The following is a 20,383-nucleotide window of genomic DNA, read 5'->3' as shown; positions in this document are numbered from 1 at the left end:
ATTTGGATTTTCCCACTCAAAAGCAAACAACGGCTGGCTAGCTTTATGAATAGGAATTGTGAAAAAAGCATCTTTCAAATCCACAACTGATCTGCCTGCTCCAGTATCCACCAAAAACGTTGTCTGTTTGCCCCCTATATTTAAAGTAACCAATGGCTCAGGGGGGCTTCCTCCAAGCCAGGTCCCCGTCAATCTGACCAGTTAGTCCCTGCCAATCCAATTCCTTCAATCTCCCTGTCTCTATTCCAATCTCTCACATTCCTCGAACCATCTCTTACAATCCCTGGAGCCCCTCTCTGCCCTCTACCCATGAAGGGGGAGTGCATGGGGGGCCCACTGCCAACATCTCCACGGCCTCTGCCTTCTCTTCCTCTCCAACCTCCACCTCGTATCTGTCTCTTTGGACATTCTCTTTGCCAATGACCTTCCTTCTTGCAATTAGCACACTGGTTGGGTCCCAGCATAATCCCTCCTTGCAATGCCACAGCCAACAACTCTCTCTTCTTGTGCATTCTAGCATCTCTTTCCTGCTTTTCCACCTTATCCCTATTAACAAACACCTTCCTAGCCACCTCCAACAATTCTGTAGTGTTCTTTCCTAATGCTCCCTCTAGCCTCTGCAACTTCTTTCTTATATCTTCATAACTCTGCGCTATGAATCTCTCATTCAACATTCGCACATTGTCTGCACTCCTTGGATCAACCTGTGTATAAAGCTCATAAGCCTCAATCAGCCTTTGCAAAAAAACTTTCCGGACTTTCATCTGCTTCCTGCATCACCAAAGAAGGCTTCGACATATTCACAGGAGGCTTTCCAGCCTTGCGAAGAGCCTCCACCACTAGATTCTGAGATTCCTTTAACAAAATCATATGTGCTGGATTTTGTGCGTTCCATTCAGGGTCCTTTTCTGGTGCCCTGGCTTCCATCTCTGGCTGTATATCCCGCACAGCTGGCAACCTATCCTTCAAGCACTGCCTAACAGCAGCCTTCCACTTCTCCCTTTTCCTCAGGAGTCAACAAAGTATCTAACAACTGTTGCACATCCTGCCACGTTCTCTTTACTTACTTCTCCCCTCACATTTACAGAGAGACCTTCCAAATCCCTTCCCTCCTTGGGGGCTGACAGCCTCCCCTTTGTTTCTGCCTCACAACTGGCTGCATGTCCCCAGGCACAGCAGAAGCAGTCAGCCCATCCCCAGACACAGCAGCTGCTGCAGCCGGCAAGGGGGCACCTTTATCTCTTTCTTTACATCTGATACCTTAGTTTCTAAAATCTGCACATCCCTAACTCTTTTAGTCTCAACCTGAAGCTTTTTTTTTTTTTTTAGATCTAGCCACACACAAACGAACCATTTCAGCCTGACATTGCAATAAGTCATCTGCCTGCCCTGCTACTGCAATTGCTTTCACTATTAGGAAATTTCTTCTCAGTTCTAGGTGGCTTTTCTCCTCGATCAGTTTCCATCTGTCGCTTCTTGTCCTGCCGTTCTTCTCCTATGTCTTAAGTCTCCAGGCCTTTGATCATTACATTGGCCTCTCTGAATTGGCAAGTCTGAGTTGCTTCGAGGCCCCGCCCTTTCCTGTCAGCGAAAGTGAAAGTGGGAATCAGAGAGGTCACACCCTCACCCTAGCCAGGCTGCAAGAAGACTCCTTGGGCAGCTTCCTAGCCCGAATCTGGCAACGGGGCTTGTCACAGCTTAGGCAGCAGCTGCAAACGAAGGGGAAGGTAAGGGGACTCAGATATTAGGAAATTTCTTCTCGGTTCTAGGTGGCTTCTCTCCTCGATTAGTTTCCATCTGTTGCTTCTTGTCCTGCCTTCTGCTGCTTTGGAGGATGGGTGGACCCCCCGCTCTTCTTTGGGGCAGCCCCTCAAATACTAGAATTCTGCTATCATGTCGCCCCTTTCTTTATGTTCTTTACGCTAGCCAAACCCAAGTCCTGCAGCCGTTCTTTTTGTAAGTCTCCAGGCCTTTGATCATTAAATTGACAAGTCTGAGTTGCTTCGAGGCCCCGCCCTTTCCTGTCAGCGAAAGTGAAAGTGAAAATCAGAGAGGTCACACCCAGACTGCAGGAAGACTCCTTGGGCAGCTTCCTAGCCCGAATCTGGCATCGGGGCTTGTCACAGCTTAGGCAGCAGCTGCAAAGGAAGGGGAAGGTAAGGGGACTCAAGATATTATGGGGCAGAGAGAGGGCCAGTAGGAGCGGGAAAGGGGGGAGAAGACCAGGCTTCTCTGGAATTGGGGTGGTGGTGGTGATGGTGTCGGAGGCCTGTGTGGTCAAGACCTCCCTGCCCACAGTGGGGTGGGGGCGTTGCGGCGCTCCTGTGGCCGGAAACATCGCTACACTGCCCAGCCCCAGAATTTTTTTTTTTTTATTAAAGAGTTTTATAAATTTTACAGAAAATAAAAGACAATACAAAAACAAAAAACAACATATACAAATAAAAAACAAACATTACCCAACAAAACCCCCCTTCCCCCACCCCTACCCAAACCCCCCCTTCCCCCCCCAGGGCCTCCCAGAGCAGAATATAGGCTTAATTAAAAAAAAGTTAAAAAAATTTATATTTATAAAAAAAAGAATATAAAATAGAATATATATATATATATATATAAAGTTAAAAATTATGAAAAAACTATATAGTATTTTTTTATATCAAATTTAAATTGTATGAATTTTATCCATTTATCCCAAACAGCAAGAAATTTCTCTTGCGTTTGACCCTTTAAGAAAGCCGAAATCTTTGCCATTTCCGCCAAATGAGACACTTTAAGAAACCATTCCTGCAATGTAGGCAAAGATTCCTTCTTCCAATATTGTCCTACTAACAGCCTCGCAGCTGTAATCAAATTTAACATCAATATAACCTCCTTTGTATCACAATCAATAACTATACCTAACAAAAATAATTGTGGAGTAAATTTTACCCTCCTTTTAAAAATTCTCTGGATATTCCACCATATCTTAATCCAGAATGCTTTTATCTCTCTGCACGACCACCAAATATGATAATAAGTAGCGTCCATACAACCACATCTCCAACATTTAGGTTGTAAGTCAGGGTACATAAAAGACATTTTTTGTGGATCAAGGTGCCATCTATAAAACATTTTATAAAAATTCTCCCTTAAGTTCTGTGCTTGTGTAAATTTGACATTTCTCACCCAAATAGTTTCCCAGGTGTCCAATGGAACTGGCTCACCAAAATTCTGCGCCCATCTAATCATACAATCTTTAATTAGTTCCGTTTCTGAATCCAATTCAACTAAAACCCCATAAATCCTCTTAATGTGGGTTTGTCTTTGATCCTTCACTTGCTTAATAAGATTTTCATCTTCTCTGAGAAAACCCACCTTACAGTCCATCTTCCATCTGTCTAATAATTGCCTATATTGGAACCAAGAATAAATAATATTTTCTTGTGCTAACTCTTCCCGTGATTTTAACTGCCAGTTTTGTCCATCCCATTTAAGTAACTGTCTATAGGACACCATATCCATTTTAACCCCTCTTTTTATTCCTTCTATTGCATGCCAAGGTATAGCCCATAATGGTACTTTGAAATCACTTTTATAATATTTTCTCCAAACCCTAAGTAAAGAAGTTCTTAAGATATGAGATTTAAAAGCCCAATCCATTTTTTTATTAAATATTAAATAGGCATGCCACCCAAAAAGTAGATTCCATCCCTCTAAGTGAAGTATATCAGAATTTGTCAAATTTACCCAGTCACTAACTAATGTTAAAACCACCGCATCATAATATAATTTCAAATTCGGCACCTTGAGTCCTCCCCTCTCACGGAAATCTTGCATAATTTTAAATTTAACCCTTGGCTTTTTCCCTGCCCAAATAAATTTATTAAGGCCTTTCTGCCACTCAGTTAAATTGATCTCATTCTTCAAAATCGGTATCATTTGGAACAAAAAGAGAAACTTGGGTAGAATATTCATTTTTATCACTGCAATTCTTCCCATGAGGGATAATTGCAACTTTTCCCAATTCTTCAAGTCTCTCTGTACCCTAACCCACAACCTTTCATAATTATTTTTAAATAATTTTGCACTAGAAACAGATAGCATCACCCCCAAATATTTTACCTTATTAACAATTTCAAAACCCGTCAAATTAACCAAAGTCTGCTTCTCCCGACTAGTCATATTTTTAGGTAAAATTTTAGTCTTATTAACATTAATCTTAAAACCCGAAACCAAACCATAATTATGAATCAACTGTAATAATTTTACTACAGAATAAGTAGGTTGCGACAAAGTGATAACCAAGTCATCCGCAAAAGCTCTTAACTTATACTCTTTTTTATTAACTTCTATCCTTTAATTTCCTGCGACTCTCGAATTTTGATCAACAGTATTTCCAGTGTTAAGACAAACAGCAACGGTGATAATGGGCAACCCTGTCTAGTACCTTTCTCTATTGTAAAAACCTCTGACAAGCCTCCATTAACGATAAGTTGTGCCGTTTGTTTTTGATATATTACCATAAGAGCTTGCAATATCTTTTCACCAAAATTCATCTCTTCCATTACTCTTAACATAAAATGCCAATTCAATTGATCAAAGGCTTTTTCAGCATCTAAAAATATCAGCCCTGCAGGAACTTGGTTGTTTTTATCTAAATATTCTAATAAATTAATAATTTGTCTGACATTATTTTTCATGTACCTTCCAGTTATGAACCCAGATTGATCTTTATGCACAAGGTAGTGCACAACCCTCATAAGCCTATTTACTAAGATTTTTACAAATATCTTATAATCCACATTTAAAAGAGATATAGGCCTATAATTCTTTGGTAAAGTAAGATCTTGATCTTCCTTTGGAATCAATGATATAAAAGCAGTACGCCATGAGGGAGGAATCTCTTGACCCTGTAAAATGCCATTAAAAAGATCACCTAATGGTTGAATCATCTCCTCCAATAAGACTTTATAATAAACAGCTGTTAACCCATCCGTACCCGGTGCTTTCCCTGGTTTCAATTGTTGAATTGCTAGCGAAATTTCCTCCTTAGTAATTAAACCATTAACTTCATGTTTCTGATCCTCTGTCAATTTAGGGAAACTAACCTCGCTTAGATATTTATTTATCTCTAAAATTTGCACATTAGTAGATTTATATAATTTTTGATAATAATCCAAAAAAGATTTCTTAATCAGTTCCTTCTGAGAAACTAATTTACCCTTGTAATTTATTTTATCTATTGTTCTCTGTCTCTGTTTCTTTCTCAATTGATAAGCCAGCCATCTCCCTGGCTTGTTAGCATTACAGAATGTATTTTGTTTCATAAACAATAAATTGGTTGCAGCTTGATCTGCTAACAACATATTAAATTGTGTTCTTAACAACTTTAAGGATTCTTTAATACTTTCATCAGAAGGATTTAAAATCAAAGACTTTTCTTTTAATTTAATTTCATCTTCCAATTCTTTACGTTTCTGAATCTGTTTTTGCTTATGACAATTATTCATTTTTATCAAAATCCCACGCGTAAATGCTTTCCCTGCATCCCATACCATTGACATTGAAGTCCCCTTATACATATAGAACTAAGGAGAAACTTCCTGACAGTGAGAACAATTAATCAGTGGAACAGCTTGCCTCCAGAAGCAGTAAATGCTCCAACACTGGAAGTTTTTAAGAAGAGACTGGACAGCCCTTTGTCCGAAATAGCGTAGGGTTTCCTGCCCGAGCAGGGGGTTGGACTAGATGACCTCCAAGGTCCCTTCCAACTTTACTACTATTACTATATTCAAAGCAAAATAATCCTTTAAACACTCCTTTAATTTCTGAACATTTTTTTCTTGTCTAAATAAATTCTCATTCACCCTCCAGGATCTTCTCTCCTCTTTTTCTTGAGTCAACTCCATCCAAACTGGACTATGATCCGTCAAAGACCTAGGGAAATTCTTGACATTCTTTACTCTATTATATAAGTCCGTTGTAATCAAGAAGAAGTCAATTCTTGAGAAGGATTGGTGTCTATCTGAAAAGAAGGTAAAGTCTTTCTCCTCTTGATTACATTCCTGCCAATAGTCCCGTAATTCCCAGTCCTCTTTCATATCAAAAAAGGCTTTAGGTAATTTTGCCTGCTTTAGAAGAGGAGAGGAACCTTTTTTGTCCCTTTGTACATCTAAGACACTGTTCCAATCCCCCATTAGTACCACGGATCTGTAGTCCAGAAGATTTATTTTTTCATGTAAGAGTCTATAAAATTGTTCCTGTTGCTGATTTGGTGCATATAGTCCCACTATAAGTACTTTCTTACCATATAAGCCCAATTCAACCATCACATATCTCCCTTGGGGGTCAGACTCCACCAGACAAACTGGTAGATTGTGCTTAACATAGATAACAACTCCCCCCTTCTTCCCGGGAGCAGAAGATACGAAGTGAGATCCCAGACGGGCATTAACTAAATATTTCTGATCCTTAAGTAAAATATGAGTTTCCTGTAAGCAAATAACATCATTATTACGTTGCTTCAAATAATAAAAGATTTTTTTTCCTTTTCTGAGGAGAATTCAATCCATTAACATTCCAGGTCAAAAACTTTGCCATCTCCCTTGGCCCGCAGCCTGGAGAAGACACCTTGGAGATCTGAAATTGCAACATGTGTTGCATGACTCTTGGGTCTTGCTCCTCCCACCGGCGGTGATACATTTCCAGGAGAAATCTCTTTGGCCTCTTTCTTACGTTGCTCCTTCTCTTTACGTTTATAAGCTGCACGAGTCATTCTCTGCTCTTTAACCTCCGTCTGGCGTTGCCATTCAGCTTGCAGCATCCCAGCAGAAACCAAACCTAATGCCTCAGACTGCTGCTCCGCCCCTTTGCCACTCAGGGATTTCTGAACAGGTAAAATTGAGCCTGCACCTAGGACTGAAGTATAGAATTCTCTAGCTTTATCAACCGTATTCAATCTATAACGTGTCCCCACATGGCTCAGAACAATACCCATCGGGATTTCCCATCTAAATGGCATCGATCTAGCTTTAAGCTCATTAGCTAAGAAAGCAAAATCTTTCCTGCTTCTTAAAATTTTTGATGGGATTTCCTTTAGTATGATGACATCTTGGGCAGCTATCTGAAATCTTTTATTATAAAAGGCTTGTATGATCTCATTACGCAGAGACTTCTTCGTAAAATAAATCACCACATCTCTAGGCAAATTCTTCTGCTTAGCAATCCAGGAGTTAAGCCTGTACACTTTTTCAACTTCTCTGCGTAATTCTCCTTTATCCATATCCAAAACCACAGCCAAATCAGTAAGGACCACCTCCATCAGATCTTGATTCATATCTTCCTTGAGGCCTCTAATCCTCAAGGCATATTCCATCTGCCTATACTGAAACATCAGAATATCTTCTTGTGAAGTCTCCACCTTCCTTTCCACATCTTGAATTTTATCATCAAAGGAATCAACTTTATCTTCAACTTCCTCGAGTCTTGCATCCAGCTTAACCACCACTGTAGCCAAACCTGAGACTGCTGCAAGTATATCTTGTCGCAAAATATTATTGTTATTTTCCAATTGATCCTTTATCCCACTTATCTCTTCTTTGAAGTCAGATTTAATTTCTGATTTAAGCTGTGTAGAAAATTGCTTCATTTCCTCTCTCATTTGAGCTACAGCCTCTCCCATTATACCTCTAACCTCTTGTGCTGAAAGTCCAGGCAAAGGAGGGGAGGGTGGTGGCTGTGCCGGTGGTGCGTGTTTAAGTTGTTGTTGTGGTTGTGCAGTAGAAGTTATAGGGGAGGAAATCACCTTGGATGTTGTAGAAGGCGGCTGTCTCTTTGAAGCCATTTTAAATGACACAGTTCTCACTTCCCTTTCCCCCCCAAAAAAAAAGAGATGAGGGGGAAAGAGAGAAATTTTTACTTTTAAAAGAGGCAGCAAAAACACTATAATCCTTGAAAATCCAGAGAAAAAAGACCAAGAAGAAAAAATCAAAAAAGAGGATTCAATACCAAAAGCAAAAGTAAAGTCCAGTCCTTAAAAGGAGAAAGTGAAACAAAAGACAAGGGAAAAAAAACTCCGTCACTTTCAAAACGCCATCTTAATTCCTTCTCCACAGTAATAAAAAAAAGAGAAATAATCAGAACTAAATAAAAAAAATAAACACCTAAATTATATAAGAAAAAATCCTTTAAACTGCTCTGTCCGTTTTTTAGGAATTACTTACCAACTCTCTATAAGCACGGAGATAGAAGCGGCAGTTTCTTTTGCTTCCTAGGAAGCAAAAACAGCTGGGAGGTGGAGACAGCAAGAGCTCCGAGGGAACACTCCTTTCACCCCCTCTAGAATTAAATCCAGAGAGGGTTCAGGGGTTCTACCTCTACTCTTGTACTCTCTGTCCCTTCCCTTTGCCCGGGAAGGGAATTCCGAGCCGCGGGCCAGCTGATGCGCGCTGCGCTCCGTGGCTCTGACACTTTCCCAGCTGGACGGCTAGAGGATAGCCGCCATCGCTGTCGCTCCGTACCGGAAGCCCCCCCAGACTTTTGATCCTGCCACAAGCACAGCAGAGGAAAGCAGACTCTGCTCCTCTTCCTGCTGTAAACAGATTCATTCGGTTACGCAAATTTCTCTTTCCTTCTTTGCAACTCAGTTAGCTAGAACAGGCACAGGTTTGACGTGCCTGAGCTAGAAAGATGTGTGCCCTCAGTTAAGAATAGAACAGAACAGAACAGAATAACAGAGTTGGAAGGGACCTTGGAGGTCTTCTAGTCCAACCCCCTGCTCAGGCAGGAAACCCTATACCATTTCAGACAAATGGCTGTCCAGTCTCTTCTTAAAAACTTCCAGTGTTGGAGCATTCACCGCTTCTGGAGGCAGGTGGTTCACTGCTTAATTGTTCTCACTGTCTGGAAATTTCTCCTTAATTCTAGGTTGCTTTTCTCCTTGATTAGTTTTGATGGGTCATATACAGGTAATCCTCTAGTTACGCCACAGCTGAGCCCCAAATTTCTCTTGTGAAGTGAGGCATACGTTAAGTGAGCTTTGCCCCATTTGATGATCTTTCTCACCTCAGTTTTTAAGTGAATCATTGCCGTTGATAAGTTAGTCCCTCGGCCGTTAAGTGGATCCGGCTTCCCCAGTTGATTTTGCTTGTCGGAAAGTCGCGAAAAGGGATCGGGTGACCTTGGGATCCAGCGACGGTCAGAAATAGGAGTCCGTTGCCAAGCGTCTGAATTTTGATCACGGGACCCTGGGGACACTGCAACGGTCATTCAGTGTGAAAAATGTTCCTAAATCCCTTGTCCCGGTGCTGTTCTAACTTCATACTGCACTGTTATAAGTCGGGGACTATCTCTGCTCCCTCTTTTGTGCTGACTAAGTGGGCTGAACTCCCTCGCCGTGTGTGGCATGATGTCTCCCCTTTGCAACACGGAAAAAACTAACCCGGCCGTTTGATGGGGCCAATCCGTGCCTTGGCCATCGCTTCCTGTTTGAGGTGTGTCCATTCAGGGTTCATTTTCCCTGGAAAGAACCAATTGGTGTTCCTGTCTGGTCCGTTTATTGTTAGGAAGAAAGGCCGTTCCCACCTCAAAACTGTCCCTGCCCCACTGCTCCGGACAGAGGGGTCCTTACTCCCCCGATGCAGGATGGGCACCTCTGCCCACGAAGGCACTCAACCACCTTCAGAGGAGTGGAGCGTGATCTTTGCCCACTGCCTGGACCCTGGAGGAGTCCCGGATCTGCCTGCTTGTCCCATAGCTGTTGCGACAGCCACATAGGTGGTCTGCAGACTTTGAGGGTCTGTGAGGGTGAATATCACGGCCCCATCAGAGGCCAGGTCTGAGGAGGAGGAGATGGAGCCAGGGCCAGTGCAGGGGGATGGTGCAATCTTTATGACTCAGGAGAAACGACTTGAGGACGAGGCAGGCGCAGGTCCCTCAACCCTCGGAAGAGTAGGCAGGGGGGAAGAGAGGGCGCAGGCTGATCGAGGAAGGCAGAGTCAACCCACGGCACCCTGGCTATTCGGGAGGAGGGTTCCCAGCTCCTCCTCACAAGGTTCACCTGGAGAGTAATGTTTAAGGAGGCGCAGTGAAGAGGGACTTTTGCCAGGAACAAGTGTTTGTCTTCAGATCACAGTCCTTTTCGCCTTGCTTTAAGAACTGCTTTCACTCTGTGTGTCAACGACGGCTTTTGCCTTGCTGTGAGGGCTGTTCTTGGCTTGCCCTGGCCCTGACGATTCTCCCTTCAGACCTGCTTTGCCTTGGGCCCCGTCTTGCTTTGAGAAGGGCTCTTTGCCTTTTGGGTTGAACTGGGCCCTTGTGGTGTGAATTGCCTTTGCCTTTTGTTTCACTGTGCCCCTTTTGGAAGTTGCTCCTTGTCTTGCACCTTTGCCGTGCTCTGAGGACTGCCCTTGCCGTATGCCTGGAACTCTGCCTTCGGGCCTTGCTGGATAATCTATAGCAGTGGTTCTCAACCTTCCTAATGCCGCGACCCTTTAATACAGTTCCTCATGTTGTGGTAAACCCCAAGCCTAAGGGCTCTCCAAGGACGCAATGATGCTGCCTGCTCACCCACCGCGCTCGGGGCTCAGCGCTCCTCGTCTGTCCTCGCCCCACTTCCGAAGGTCGCCGACCTGCCCAGCTCCAGCTGACCAGGGAGGGGGGGCAGGAAAGCCGCTCCGCCGGCTCCACCCAGCCTGGTTGGAGAAGCGCCCAGGCAGGGAGACAGAGAGAGAAGCCAAGAGGGCAACAGCACCGGCAGAGCTTAGTTCAGCCTCCTCCGCGGACAGGGCTGCGAAGCAACGCAGCCTCCCTTAGGAGATGCTCAACGTAAACGAATCCGGCGCTGCAACGGCCCCCAGCTCGAAGCTGTGCGGAGACGGATAGAGGAGCAGTGTCTCGCTTTCTAAGACCATCGGAAATATGTCTTTTCTGATGGTCTTAGGCGACCCCTGTGAAAGGGTCGTTTGACCCCCCAAGGGGTCGCGACTCCTCGGGTTGAGAACCGCTGATCTATTGGCTGTTGGTTGGGGGACTGTCTAGTCAGTGGAGGGCCATTTGTTTAACCTTCCCAACAGACATAAAGAACTCTCTGGAGGGCTGCCTGGTGTTGCCCACCTGGGTCCTAACAGTGAAGGTATCCCCTTCCCCAAACTCTTTACATGGGTGGATTTGGGGAGCAGGTAAGTGGCACTTGCTGGTTAGTATGTGGGGTGTAGGCTGTGCGGACTTCTCCAGTGGCCCTTCTGCTGCCCAAAGCATCTGGAGGTCTGTGAGAGACACACCCCTTCCCCAAACTCTTTATCGGTGTGGCCTGGAGTGCACCCAATGGCGCTTTTTTGGAACAGCTTCCTAAGAATTGTTGGAGAGGGGGACATTCCTGGTTCAGGGAGGGACATGCACTGTCTCCTCCCCTCTTGGTTAGTCTCTGCCTCCTCCAAGTGGTTCTTTTCTCTTGCAGGAGCAACACGCAGGAGCTGAGCCTGGCCATGGCTGAAAACATTGTGGAGACCCCAGCCCTGGGCCGCCCCTTCCAGCTGGGGATGCTGTACGACTGCCGCACGGATGTGCTCATCCCAGGTAGGAGCTGGAGGAGAGGCCGAAGGGTAGGCAGCCCCTGCAGGATCTCTAGAGGGGGGGAGAAGGGCAACGCCATCGATTCTCCAGCACAGCACAGGGTCACTTCAGGCCTCGGCTCCTGGATCTACAGCCTGCTGATAACGGCTATCTGGGTAGGACCTGCCTGGAATGCGTATCCAACCCTTTGGACAGGCACACAGCAACTTTCCTCGGCTCAAAAGAAACTCTCTGAAATGCTTTGGAAATTGATTACAAAAGGAGTTGAGGTCCTACCCGGGATAGTGAAGTGAGGGATATTAATTTTAAAGTTGTGGTGCTGGTGCTTTTCTGGGGGGGGGGGGGAGGTCTGAACACAGAAGGCCCCTCTGAACCCCTGATGAAAAACATGATTTCTCCAGGGAGTTGGAAATCTTTCTTGAAATCAACAGGTATATAGAAGTTCCCATTCCTCTCTACTCAGTCAAAAGCTTTTTGAGTTTCTGGTAGTTTGCAAAACTGCTGGGTGATGACCAGGCAGAACAAATGAGGTCACCATCCAGGAAAAATGATATCTCTATTGTCTCAGCATTCTGGGGCTTCTCTAGGCGTTTCTAAGGTCTCATTTCACGTTTATCTTCCTGTTGTCTCTTGTTCCGTGCAGGCGTCACCCTTTGGGACTACAGCTCTCTGCAGAAGGACCTGACCATCAAGCCTCAGCCCAAGACGGAATCGGAAATCATTGCGTCCGACAGCATTGATGACAAGGCCTCCGCCCTGGACATTTCAGGATCCCTCAAGGCCAGTGTCCTGGCAGGGCTGGTTGAAGTGGGAGGGTCAGCTAAGTATCTTCATGATACCAAGAAGTCCAAGCAACAGGCCAGAATCACCGTTCAGTACAAAACCACCACCAGGTATGAGCAGCTGACAATGAGCCATCTCGGAATCCAGAACGTTTCCCATCCAGGAGTCTTTGAGCATGGGACAGCCACTCATGTGGTCACCGCCATCCTCTATGGAGCCCAGGCTTTCTTCGTCTTTGACCAAGAGGTTTCTTCAACAGAGATGATAAAAAATATAGAAGGAAGTCTCCGGGTTACAGTCACGAAGGAAATATCTATCGGAGGAGGAGCAGAGGTCAAATACAATGATGAGGACAAAGAGAATGCTCTGAAGTTCAGGTGCAAGTTCCATGGAGATTTTTCTCTGGAGAAAAATCCAGTCACTTTCCAAGATGCCATGAAAGTTTACGAAACTCTACCGAAAATGTTAGGGAAAGATGGGGAGAAGGCTGTTCCTGTGCGGGTCTGGCTCTACCCGCTGACCAAGCTCGACACCAAAGCAGCTAAGATGGTCCGTGAGATCAGCCTAGAATTGGTCTTTGATGCTGAGAAAATCTTGGAGGAACTCAACGAAATCCAGATGCAAAGCAATGATCTAGCCAACGATCCCATTGCCGAGACCTTCCCTGAGATCAAAGAGAAGATCCAGCAGTTCAAGGATCTGTGCAAGCAATATAGGCAAACTTTCCAGAAACAGCTGGCCAGAGTGTTACCTTCCATCCGGGGAGGAGGGCAGGAGGAAGGGACCCTGGTGGACATCTTGACGTCCATCAACCGGTCACCCTTCAATAGCCAAAGACTCCGTGAATTTCTAGACACCAAGAAAAGAGAAATTAACTTTGTCAAATCTTTTCTGACTATTTTAAATAAGATACAAATTATCTCATCTCAGAACAAGTTGGAAGAAATAGTTCTCGACCCTCAGAATGGATACGTGGTCTCCTTTATATTCACTTCTTTACACGAAGAGGAGCCGTTTCTCTTGAGCTTATGGGACAAGCTTCAGGAGCGATTCTTGCAAGAATCAGCTAAGTCCACCAGATCCACTCCTGGGGTGAAGAAAGGCAAGGCCTGGTTTGAGGACCAGGAGAAGACCCACAATGCTCGCCAAGCGGCCAAATCCATGAAAGACTTTTTCACTGTCAACCAATCGAATGAGAAGGTCCGCTTTGTCGTGGCCTCACTCCCAGATGTGGAGACCCCAGGAGCCTCCATTTACCTTTATGAAGACAGAAGCCTGGTCAGCAAGAATTTGAGTTGCCCTCAAAACCTCTCCCTTTGCAGATTACTGAACGGAGACATAACAGCATTCAGCTGAAGTTTCAGCCAGCTGAATATGGAAAGGCTGCCATCTCCAGCTATCTGGTAGAGTACAAGATTGCAGGGGAAGAAAAGTGGAAGACCGTGAGGACAGAGGACGCCCGGGAGATGTTCCTTTTGAAAAATCTGCCATCAAACACAGAGTACCAGTTCCAGTATGCTGCTTGTTGCAAGCTTGGATTTAGTAAATCCAGTGACCTGAGCCCACCCATAAAGACCTTTCCCACCAGCCCTCCTGAGAAATTAAGAACGGTCACTGCAGCATCTTCTGTCATCTCTGTGGCCTGGATGAATCCCAGCATCATTGCCTCAGGAGTTGTGGTCAAGGAGTACAAAGTGGAGTACAGAATGGTAGAGGCTGGAGTTGGGAAGGACCAGTGGACTGGAAAAAGGACTGGGAGAAAAATAGAGTTTTACCCCATCGAAGGTCTGAAGCCCCAGACGGCATATAGAATACGGGTGTCAGCCGTGTGTGACAATGGAGCTCTGGGTGTCCCCAGTGAGGAGGTGGAAGTCTCCACATCACTGGAGGAAGAAGATGCAGGCAACGTCGCCCGCCAGTTCCTTCAGGGAAGCTCCCCGATGGAGGACACACATCCGTTAGTGTTCGCTCTTCCTCTGGAGAAAGTCCCCTCAGATGCCTCCACCTCCTGTCTCATATACCAGCTTGGAAAGGAGAACCCAAAAGTGCCCAACAAAGTGATCCTGATGATGGGAGCAACATGGTCTGGGAAAACCACACTGATCAACGGGATGATCAATTATATCCTGGGCGTCCAGTGGGGAGATAATTTCAGATTCAAACTGATTCACGAAACCACCCCGAGAAGCGAAGCTGGAAGCAGGACGTCTGAAGTCACTGTCTATGTGGTGCACCATCAGGAGGGTTTCCGGATTCCCTATTCTCTCACAATCATTGACACTCCAGGATTTGGAGGCAGAAGAGACGCAGAGCAAGACAAACTGGTTGAGGAGCAGCTCCGAGAATTTTTCTCCGCCCCAGGGGGCATTGACCACGTTAATGCCACTTGCTTGGTGGCCCAGGCCTTCCTTGCCCATTCAGTTCATGCCCAGAAATGCGTCTTTGATTCCATGCTCTCCCTGTTGGGAAAAGACGTGAAGGATAACGTCCAGCTCCTGATCACCTTTGCTGATGGGGGAACCCCACCTGTCCTGGAGGCCCTCAAGGAGGCTGACCTGCCTTGTGATCAGGACAAGTCGGGAACCCCTCTGCACTTCAGATTCAACCATTCAACCCTTTTTAGTCATGGAAAAAGTGGAGGAAGCCATCGTGCTGTTGCTGAAATATAGTGGAAAATGAGCGCCGAGAGCATGAAGAATTTCTTTGACTCGCTAATGTTGCTGGAAGCCAAAAGGTTAACCTTGACTATGGAAGTCCTCAAGAAACGTCAGGAGCTGGAAGCTGCTCTTAGAAGACCTCCCCCTCCCAAGATTGAGCAAGTGCACCCAAATAGTTTCCAGATCGGTATTGATCCAGTCGCCATTGGGAAGCATTCAGTCTCTAGGTACCAGGTGGAATATCGGATTGCAGGGCAGAATTGGAAGAGTCTCCATACTGAAGGCCCTAAAGATCAATTCACTTTGCAAGATGTGCACCTAAATCTTCAGTACCAATTCCGATGTGCAGCTGTGACTGAATTTGGGCTCGGTCAATGGAGCAAGGAGATCACTTGCATCTATCCTAGGGGGAGGCCTGCAGAGGTAACTTGACACCTTCTTTGGAGGAAGAGCGGGGGAGGAGGAGAACAAGGAGGCAGTAGAATAGGCTGATACCAGTTTTGGGTGCTCCATCACTGGAGATTTTGAAGATTTTTCGCATTTGCAGCAAAGAAACTCCAGGGAAATTCTTTTACCAAGAGTTTAAGTTTCCTGATAGATCCATATAGGCCAGTGGTTCTCAACCTGTAGGTCGGGACCCCATTTGGGGTCGAACGACCATTTCACAGGGGTCGCCAAACAATACAGTCCGCCATTTCCCCCCCTTTTCCTTAGCTATGCTACTCCCTTTTATTCTATTGGCTTTTGAAAGCCAATAGAATAGACTCTCTTGAATAGAGTCTAATTCTATTGGCTTTCCAAAGCCAATAGGAATTGTCCAGGCTGTCTCTGCCCTGCTGAGCCCGCCAAAATTCCCATTCTGCAAACGGTGCTGCACCAGTTGAGTAATCCTCAACTTACGACCGGTTGAGTAGTCCTCGACCTACAGCCGGTTGGGGGTCGCGGCATTAAAAAGGTTGAGAACCACTGATATAGGCACAGTAGAAGCAAAGCTAGTTTTCAGGTTTTGCCATTAAAAACAGCACAGCAATAATCCCCCCTTTCCTCCCCGGGCCACCCATTGTCCGTTGTCCACCAATCCAGTTCAATCATTGTTTTGGGAAACACCTTGAGGTGCTGGAAACTTTCTCAGGCCACAACCCGTGCACCTACATTCCTCATTCCCCTCCCAGCCACCCATCAATTCCAATCATCCCCTTCTGCCCTCCCTAGTTTTTGTTGTCTGGTGGTAAGGTTTGCAAAGCGGATCAGCCATGACGCACGAGGCCACGGGAGCCGAGTAGGAGAGACTAGTCTCTGACCTGATGGAGACAGTGCCGGTGGCCGAGGGCCGTTTTGCAGAATGGAGGGAGCGACTACAAGCGTGAGGTCCATCCTGTGGGATGTCACAGACAGGGCTGAGTGGGAAGACCACTCGGGGAACCTGCTGGAGGGGGGGGGAGATCTGATCCAAGTCAGGTCCTTTTTTAATCCCCCTCCATTTCTTGCTTGACTTCTGGGTGAGGTGAGTTCTTAGCAACCTGAGCAATGCAGCCTCTCCTTTGGCTGATTCTGTTTTGCTTTTCACGCAGAAATCTCAGGTTATCTGCTGTGCGGCTGGTGTGCGTATGACTGTAAGCATCCAAGGTAAAGTCTTGGGTCCTGGGGTTCAGGTGGGGTGGAAGCTACTGTTCTGGGTGGGGGGGAACAAGCTATGACGGTCGTACACTGCTGACCAGTCCCCTTCTTCTCTCTTCTCCCCTTTGGGTTGTAGGGTCTGAACAGAGGATCGTCCTTGTGGGCAAAAGCGCAAATGGGAAAAGTGCAACGGGAAACACAATTCTGGGAAGCAACGTCTTTAAAAGTTCCATGTCACCTAGATCAGTAACAACAGCATGTCAAAAGGAGGACACACAGCTAAACAGCAGGAAGGTTGTGGTTGTTGATACGCCTGGCTTTTTCGATCCCAGTCTTCCACCCAACTACGTTGTTGCAGAAGTGAGGAAGTGCGTGAAGTTTTGCTCCCCGGGTCCCCACGTCATTCTGCATGTGATGCGTCCTAGTCGCTTCACTCAGGAGGAGGAGCAGGTGCCTCAGCTGATCAAAGAGATTTTTGGCCTTAAAGCCAAAAATTACATCATCCTTTTGTTCACACGCAAAGAGGATCTGGAAGGTACCTCTATCGAAAATTTCATAGCTGTATGTGATAAAAAACTGCAGCAATATGCTGCTGAATGTGGGAACCGGTTCCTGGCTTTCAACAACAAGGCCGAAGGGGCGGAACGAGAGGCTCAGGTGGCCGAACTGATGACCATGATTGATCGTCTGGTAGAAACGAACAAAGATGCTCCTTATTACACGGAAGAGATGATGAGCTTCAACGAAAGACACAACTGGTTTTTCCCCCTTTCCAACAGAGGCCAGAAAGTCTCTTTAACTGAGCCTCGACTCCCAAGGTAGCAACTCTACCACAGCCCTTCCGTTCTGTGTTCTAATCCAGCCCTTGCCATGTGACCTCTGAAGAACCCAAGCCAGAGATTCGTGGCTGAGTTCCACTCAGCCGATTCCTTCTCTTGAGAATCCACTTCCTCCCCTTGGATGACAGGACTTTCTTCAAGGGCATGAGAAGATCCTGCCCACCCGTCCCAGGATCAGTAGGTCCCACAGCCGAATTCTCTCCCATCCTGGACCTGTGTCCCTTAGGGAGGACCAGGTCTTTGGGGCTTCCCACCTGTCTGTCCTTCGAGGTAGACCAGGTCGGGAAGCCAACAACACAAGAAATGTTAGAGCTCAACTTTACAGGGAGAGATTATAGCAGGAGAATCTGGAGAGCATCTCCCCTTTGCTCCTTCTGGCACCAAAGAGCATCAAGCCAGGGCAGCCTTGAGCTTCTTTCTCACCCCTTCCCGTTATCCTGGAGCGGATTCGTTTTTTCCTGACAGCTGCCACATATTTTCTGCAAGGCTGAGTCTGTACTCCTGTACATCAGGGGTCTCCAAATCATGGGCTGTGGACTGATACCGATCTATGGCCCACCAGGAACTGGGCTGCGCAAGTGGCCAAAGTCCCATTCCTGCATGGGTGGGATCCAGACAGCATGTGAAACCAGGGCCCCCTGCTCCATGGAAAAACCGCCTTCCACGGAACTGGTCCCTGGTGCCCAAAAGGTTGGGGGGCGCTGCTCTACACCACCTTCCAGAGGCAACACCTGGACTCACTAGGACGGTCATGACTGTTTCAATCAGAGACCTTCTTATTAAATCTCTTTCCTTACAAAAGTTTGTTTGTGTGTGTGTGTGTGTGTGTGTGTGTGTCAGGGGGACTAATGAACCTCAGCCTAACCAGCTCTGTCTGCAATGTGATCCAAAGGCAGAGGAGAACGGGGATGTTGTCCAATCGTCCTGGAGAAAGGGGGACATGGAATTCGTGTCAGATTATACTCGAGGGATGGAGCAGAATGCAGGGTATCCCCCGTAGCTTTTCACACTGGCTCCAGGAAGGGGGTCTGAGGAAATCAGGCTCCTGCTGGGTCCTTCCCATCTCTTAGTGTCCGTCAGCTCCACTCCAGATGCTTCTCTTCGCCGACTTGCTTCTGGTCTCCTGGTCAAGCAAGAGGAAGAAGGACACATGCCCAGCAGCCAAATTTGCAGCAGGACGTTCGGATTTGTCAACCACTTCTCCAAAGCCCCTGAAGGACGGACAAGAAGCAACGGATGGAAACTAACCAAAAAGAGAAGCAACCTGGAACTAAGGAGAAACTTCCTGACATGAGAACAATTAATCAGTGGAACGACCTGCCTCCAGAAGCTGTTAGATGGATGGAAGAAGGGAAAGATATATATCACTGGTGGCGAACCTATGGCACGGGTGCCAGAGGCGGCATTCAGAATCCTCTCTGTGGGCACACGCGCTGTCGCCCCAGTCCTAGGCCTTCAGCTGGGTTTTATAAAACCTTTTCGCTTTAGGCCTGCACCGTCGTGTGCAAAAAAAAAGGAAGGTTCAATCAGTCAATTTCAACTTCTCCAAGGAAAAAAAAAAGATCTTGCAAAGTTGGAATTGATTAAACTGTTTAGTCCCACCCAGTCTGCTGTTACCACCGCAGCCACGCCCAGCCGATTGGCCACGCACAGCCAATTGGCTACACCCACCCGGCACTCGATGATGCATAAGCGGGTTTTGGTTGCTGTTTGGGCACTGAATCTCTAAAAGGTTTGCCATCACTGATATATATGGTGGAAGGGAGGGAGGAAGGGAGATATATGGGGAAGGGAGGAATGAAGGAAGAAAGGTGTGGGGAGGGAGGGAGGGAGGGAGGGAAGAAAGGAAGGAGACGGGAGGGAGGAAGTATGGGGGATGGATAGATGGAAGAAGGGAATGAAATATATGATGGGAGGAAGGAAGGAGGAGAGGGAGGGACAGAGGGAGATAAATGGGGAAAGCAGGGAGGGAAGAAGGGAGATATATGGGGAAGGAAGGAGGGATGGGGAGGGATGGAGGGATGGGGCATGCTTGGGAGTTGCACCCATTTTCAAATGGCCAAGATTGAGAAACAGCTGGAAAGGCCAGAAACAGAGAAAAGGATGTTCAATGAATCAAAACTGTGTAAAGATAAAACAATATATACAGATGCTAGAAAAGGAGTTGACATTTTTTCAGGTAAATAAAAAGGAAGAGACATCAACACAAAATTTGTGGGATGCTACAAATCTTACATTCGAGAATTGACAATTGCATACAACTCAAAGAAAAATAAAGATAGGAGACTTCAACAAGGGAAATTACAAGAAGAATTAAAAAAAATGGTGATCTACAGAAGGACACACAAAATAAAAAGATAAAAGAAAAATGGAATATTATAAAACACAATATTAACCTGACAACACAAAAAGGAATGGCACAGAAAATCAGGATAGCAAAACAAAATTACTTTGAAAATGCGAATAAAACTGGTCGATGGTTGGCTTATAAATTAAAGAAAGAAAAAGGCAGAACAATACACCAACTACAAGATGAAAGTGGAACAGTACAATATAGACGGGAAGAAAAAAAGAAAATAATACAAAATTTCTTTTCAAAGCTATACCATCAGGAAGATATACCAGATGATAAAGTCAAACAATATATAGAAGGAGCAAAAATGGGTAAAATTACTGAAGAACAAAAGGAAATGTTAAATAGACCAATAACTGCAATAGAATTAGAAACAGCATTGAAAAAACAAAAAAAAACAACAAATCACCAGGCCCAAATGGAATTCCGGTCGAATTTTATAAAAATACACAAGAGTCACTACAATGGATAATGTTGGAGATTTACAATGAGGTGTTGGAAGAGGCGAAGATACCGACAACTTGGACTGAAGCAATCATCACCCTCATTCCCAAGGAAGACTCAGACCTACAACAAATTCAAAA

At 45.8% G+C, this 20,383-nt stretch overlaps 2 protein-coding genes across 3 annotated transcripts; both read left to right on the top strand.

Moving 5' to 3' along the window:
• The first annotated feature begins 651 nt into the window (after positions 1 to 651).
• Positions 652 to 13,723, top strand: LOC120298455 (stonustoxin subunit alpha-like). 2 transcript variants are annotated; one of them, XM_039322230.1, is made up of 3 exons: positions 652 to 1,727; positions 11,435 to 11,553; positions 12,194 to 13,723. In XM_039322230.1, the coding sequence occupies exons 2-3, from the start codon at positions 11,463 to 11,465 to the stop codon at positions 13,687 to 13,689; spliced, it is 1,587 nt and encodes a 528-aa protein (XP_039178164.1). In that variant the 5' UTR covers positions 652 to 1,727; positions 11,435 to 11,462; the 3' UTR covers positions 13,690 to 13,723. The 2 variants fall into 2 exon arrangements, with proteins under 2 accessions (XP_039178164.1, XP_039178163.1); XM_039322229.1 differs by having other exon boundaries at positions 652 to 2,156.
• Positions 13,724 to 14,980: 1,257 nt separating this feature from the next.
• On the top strand, positions 14,981 to 18,247 carry LOC120298456 (GTPase IMAP family member 9-like). Its single transcript, XM_039322231.1, has 3 exons — positions 14,981 to 15,413; positions 16,562 to 16,616; positions 16,744 to 18,247. Exons 1-3 carry the CDS (start codon positions 15,009 to 15,011, stop codon positions 17,427 to 17,429), a joined length of 1,146 nt encoding a protein of 381 aa, XP_039178165.1. The 5' UTR covers positions 14,981 to 15,008; the 3' UTR covers positions 17,430 to 18,247.
• The last annotated feature ends 2,136 nt before the right edge of the window (positions 18,248 to 20,383 follow it).

This window comes from Crotalus tigris, unplaced genomic scaffold (assembly GCF_016545835.1).
Source record: "Crotalus tigris isolate CLP2741 ecotype Arizona unplaced genomic scaffold, ASM1654583v1 scf7180000023899.38522, whole genome shotgun sequence".
NCBI classification, from domain to species: Eukaryota; Metazoa; Chordata; class Lepidosauria; order Squamata; family Viperidae; genus Crotalus; species Crotalus tigris.
Note: the sequence above shows the minus strand (reverse complement) of the source record. Positions and strands in the feature narration are given on the sequence as shown.

Excerpts from the sequence above, each read along its gene's own strand:
- LOC120298456 (XM_039322231.1), top strand. The coding sequence starts at position 15,009 with ATGAGCGCCGAGAGCATGAAGAATTTCTTTGACTCGCTAATGTTGCTG. Across the intron at positions 15,414-16,561 it reads CTAGGGGGAGGCCTGCAGAG|AAATCTCAGGTTATCTGCTG; the intron begins GTAACTTGACAC and ends CTTTTCACGCAG. Across the intron at positions 16,617-16,743 it reads TATGACTGTAAGCATCCAAG|GGTCTGAACAGAGGATCGTC; the intron begins GTAAAGTCTTGG and ends TTTGGGTTGTAG.
- LOC120298455 (XM_039322230.1), top strand. The coding sequence starts at position 11,463 with ATGGCTGAAAACATTGTGGAGACCCCAGCCCTGGGCCGCCCCTTCCAG. Across the intron at positions 11,554-12,193 it reads CACGGATGTGCTCATCCCAG|GCGTCACCCTTTGGGACTAC; the intron begins GTAGGAGCTGGA and ends TGTTCCGTGCAG.